General features: G+C 41.3%; 1 protein-coding gene across 1 annotated transcript in view; it reads left to right on the top strand.

Moving 5' to 3' along the window:
* The window catches only part of LOC117961816 (tripartite motif-containing protein 67), a 41,378-nt gene that overhangs the window by 35,768 nt on the left and 2,333 nt on the right, over positions 1–3,277 (top strand). Inside the window, exons 9-10 of the mRNA XM_034900753.1 lie at positions 490–595; positions 2,710–2,873. Coding sequence (XP_034756644.1) covers positions 490–595; positions 2,710–2,873 — 270 coding nt within the window. The remainder of the gene's footprint in view (positions 1–489; positions 596–2,709; positions 2,874–3,277) is intronic.

Genomic DNA, 3,277 nt, shown 5'->3' with positions numbered 1-3,277 from the left:
TCAGAAGCAGAGTATGAGGGCCCTGACAGTACCTAGGTAAGGACTACTAGCCAGTCAGAAGCAGAGTATGAGGGCCCCTACAGTATGCTGACTGGAATATGTCAACTTTTACTCAATCTTATTGCAAATGCACTTCAATTATTTCTCTAAATGCTATAAAATTGAATAAGACGCCCCAAAATTAATGAAAGTAGAGATGTGTACTTGACAAAGAGCGTTGGGTGAAATCAATCATGTTATTTTGGGGAATTAAGAAGAACATTAATTTAGGACAACGGGTCAATTTGACCCGAGGACAACATGAGGACAACATGAGGACAACATGAGGACAACATGAGGACAACATGAGGACAACATGAGGGTTGAGTGAATCTGGACCTCTTGTCATGTTTCTAATGCTATCGATCTAAATCTCTCCACTGGTCTCCCTGCCAGCTCCAGCTGTTTAATAAGCCGTCTTCTGTCCATGTGCTCTTGTATTAAAACATCCAAACCACCGTCATATTTCCAGATGTGCAGGAGAATCCGTTATTGAGACAAATGCAGGCAGCAGCGAGCAGTGGTGAGGCTGAACCGGAGACAGAGAGCCCCGGAGGTATTTCAGAGACTTCTGTTTCCCTTCCATGAGTTTATCGGGTCACTCCTTCCCCGTCCCTCTGACCCGGTTCTGGTTCCAAACCCGCTCCCACGGCGTCTTCCTGCTCTCACCTCTGCATGGTTTCTGTTGTCCAGCTCCTCTGCAATGAATGGCACCTCTGCACAATGGTGCTGCCTTCACTGAACCCTGGAAAACAGAGTTACAGAAACGTGTTGCCTGAAGTACTTCTCTGTTTCCCATGCGTGTCAATTCTTTGGCTTTTGACCATTTTATGTACATATGATCAGAGGAAATGTGTATTAAACATGATCCTCACATCATTTTTTCCCCCTAACCAAGAAAATATATCAAATTAATACAGTATTGTATAAAATAACCCATTAAAATACAAATAATGTAATAAATCTTTAGTAATATATGAATTTCAAGCATAGCATACACACAAACAATCTGCTGCAAATATGAAAACAAATTATGGAATAACATTTACAATCTAAATATGTACAGTATATACGTATGTATATATATATATATATATATATATATATATATATATATATATATATATACAACATACATTAATTTTTTGTTTTGAATTCATCTTGATATACTCTTAGTTATAACTAAGAGTATATCAATGAATATCAATGAATTTGACATAAAATGAATTTATTAGATTAATTTAATTAGGTGAATTTTGAATTTTATTAGATGAATTTAAAATAAAAAACACAACACAATCATCTTGTGGTTGTGCATGAATCCAAAAACTACTTTGGCTACAAAAGCTTAAAAGAAACCTGGATTTAAATGTAGTTATAGGTTGCTCCTGCTGTGTTCCCTCGGTCCTGACTGCTGCCTTCCTCCGTGTCTCCACTCCTCCTCCTCATCCCTCACTTCACACACCGCTGATGAAACAGACCAAATGATGGATGAAGCAGACTTAATCAGCCCGACATCTCCACGTCTGTGTTCGCCGGTTATTTTGGCCTCGTTCCTGTTGTTTTGTTTGTTTTATCAGCGAGGGTTAGACAGATATGTCCTTTTATTAGACGTTTTATTTGATTTGCTGTTCCTCCGTTTTTCGGCTTTCTTAACCCTCGTGTTGTCTTCCCGTCAACCATGAACCATGTCAACACGATTATCACTCTTTCTGACTTTTTTTGTCACTTTTTCAATGTTGTGGGTGCTTTTTGTAACGTTTTTTCTAAAGTTATTAGACATTTCTAATGTTGATGGGTTCAGCTTATTTCGAAGGCCCCATTCTTTGTGATGAAAAAAATGAAAACGGATCAAGGTCAAGATCAAGATCAAGATAACTTTATTGTCCCCTGAGGGAAATTTGTCTTGGGCATCAGTAGGCTACTACATCATGCTGCTGTAAACAACATTAAACACAGAGACTTTACACACACATACAACATACAATCCACCCTACATTGCAGACAATGCACAAGTATCAATGACCCTCCCTTGTCAATTGATTACCAAATCAATAAAACCTGAATAATAAAAACAGAGAATTCTGTATAAATTGCACTAGAGCACATCAAAAAGAAAACAAATGTGAGTCAAACGTGACCTGAGGACAACATGAGGGTTAACCATCTGAGAATCCAGCTCAACCTGAAACTAGTAACCAATTTTAATCAGTCTGTCTTTCAACCGGGAGTATCTCAGTGTGTGTAAACACATCCTTTGAAAGGTAAGAAATAAGCCAACTAGCGTTTACATAATCACTGCTGCAAGCTTTAGTTACCCAACATGCATCAGTCTAACCCCAGGCACAGTTAGCACTGCCACATCTGTAAGTGTTAAATGTCCTCACATGACCTCCTTAAAACCTCCACTGGATCCCAGCTGTTGTCCTGTAAATAAACCCGGAGCTCTTCCACTTTTTATTTTTATTTTCTACATGATCCACGTTGAAGCTCCTCTTTCTCTCCCTTCAGTTTGTTGATAGGCGACCCAGCCAGCTGTCGGCATCACCCTGTTTGTCTTCCTGTTTTCTTCATCCATCTTCCCTTTGTCCACCCCATCCCTTCCCCCCTTCCTTCCCCCCACCCCAATTACAGTCTTTGCGTCTCATCCATCTTTGTCTCCCCACACAGTGGAGTCTGGACCCTCGGTGCCGGCGGCCCCCCTCCTGCAGCTGGAGAAGTGCTGCACCAGGAACAACAGCGCCACCCTGGCCTGGAAGGTGGCTGCACCCCCGGTCAGCCCCGTCGAGGGCTACATCCTGGAGCTGGACGACGGCAACGGAGGACAGTACAGGGTGGGTGCCTCGGAGACACACACACACACACACACACACACACACACACACACACACACAATGTGTTATAATGCAATAAAACACTAATGTGACAGTAATCTATTCCAAAATGCAGTAAATGTCTCTTCTGTAGCTCGTCTTTCTTTTTTATTTGATTATTAATTTTCCACATGCTGCTCAACTCAGTCTAAAACCAGATGGTAGTTTGTGTGTGTGTGTGTGTGTGTGTGTGTCTATTTGTGAGTGAACATGCATTTTAGATTATCATTTTAGGACTTTATGTATATAGGACAGCTTAGACTTGAAAGGGGAGAGAGAAGGGCGAGGACATGCAGTAAAGGGCTGCAGGTCGGAGTCAAACCCGCGGCCACTGCATCGAGGAGTAAATCTCTATTTTTGGGCGC

Source organism: Etheostoma cragini, chromosome 18, assembly GCF_013103735.1.
Source record: "Etheostoma cragini isolate CJK2018 chromosome 18, CSU_Ecrag_1.0, whole genome shotgun sequence".
NCBI lineage: Eukaryota > Metazoa > Chordata > Actinopteri > Perciformes > Percidae > Etheostoma > Etheostoma cragini.
This window is presented reverse-complemented; position numbering and strand designations above follow the sequence as displayed.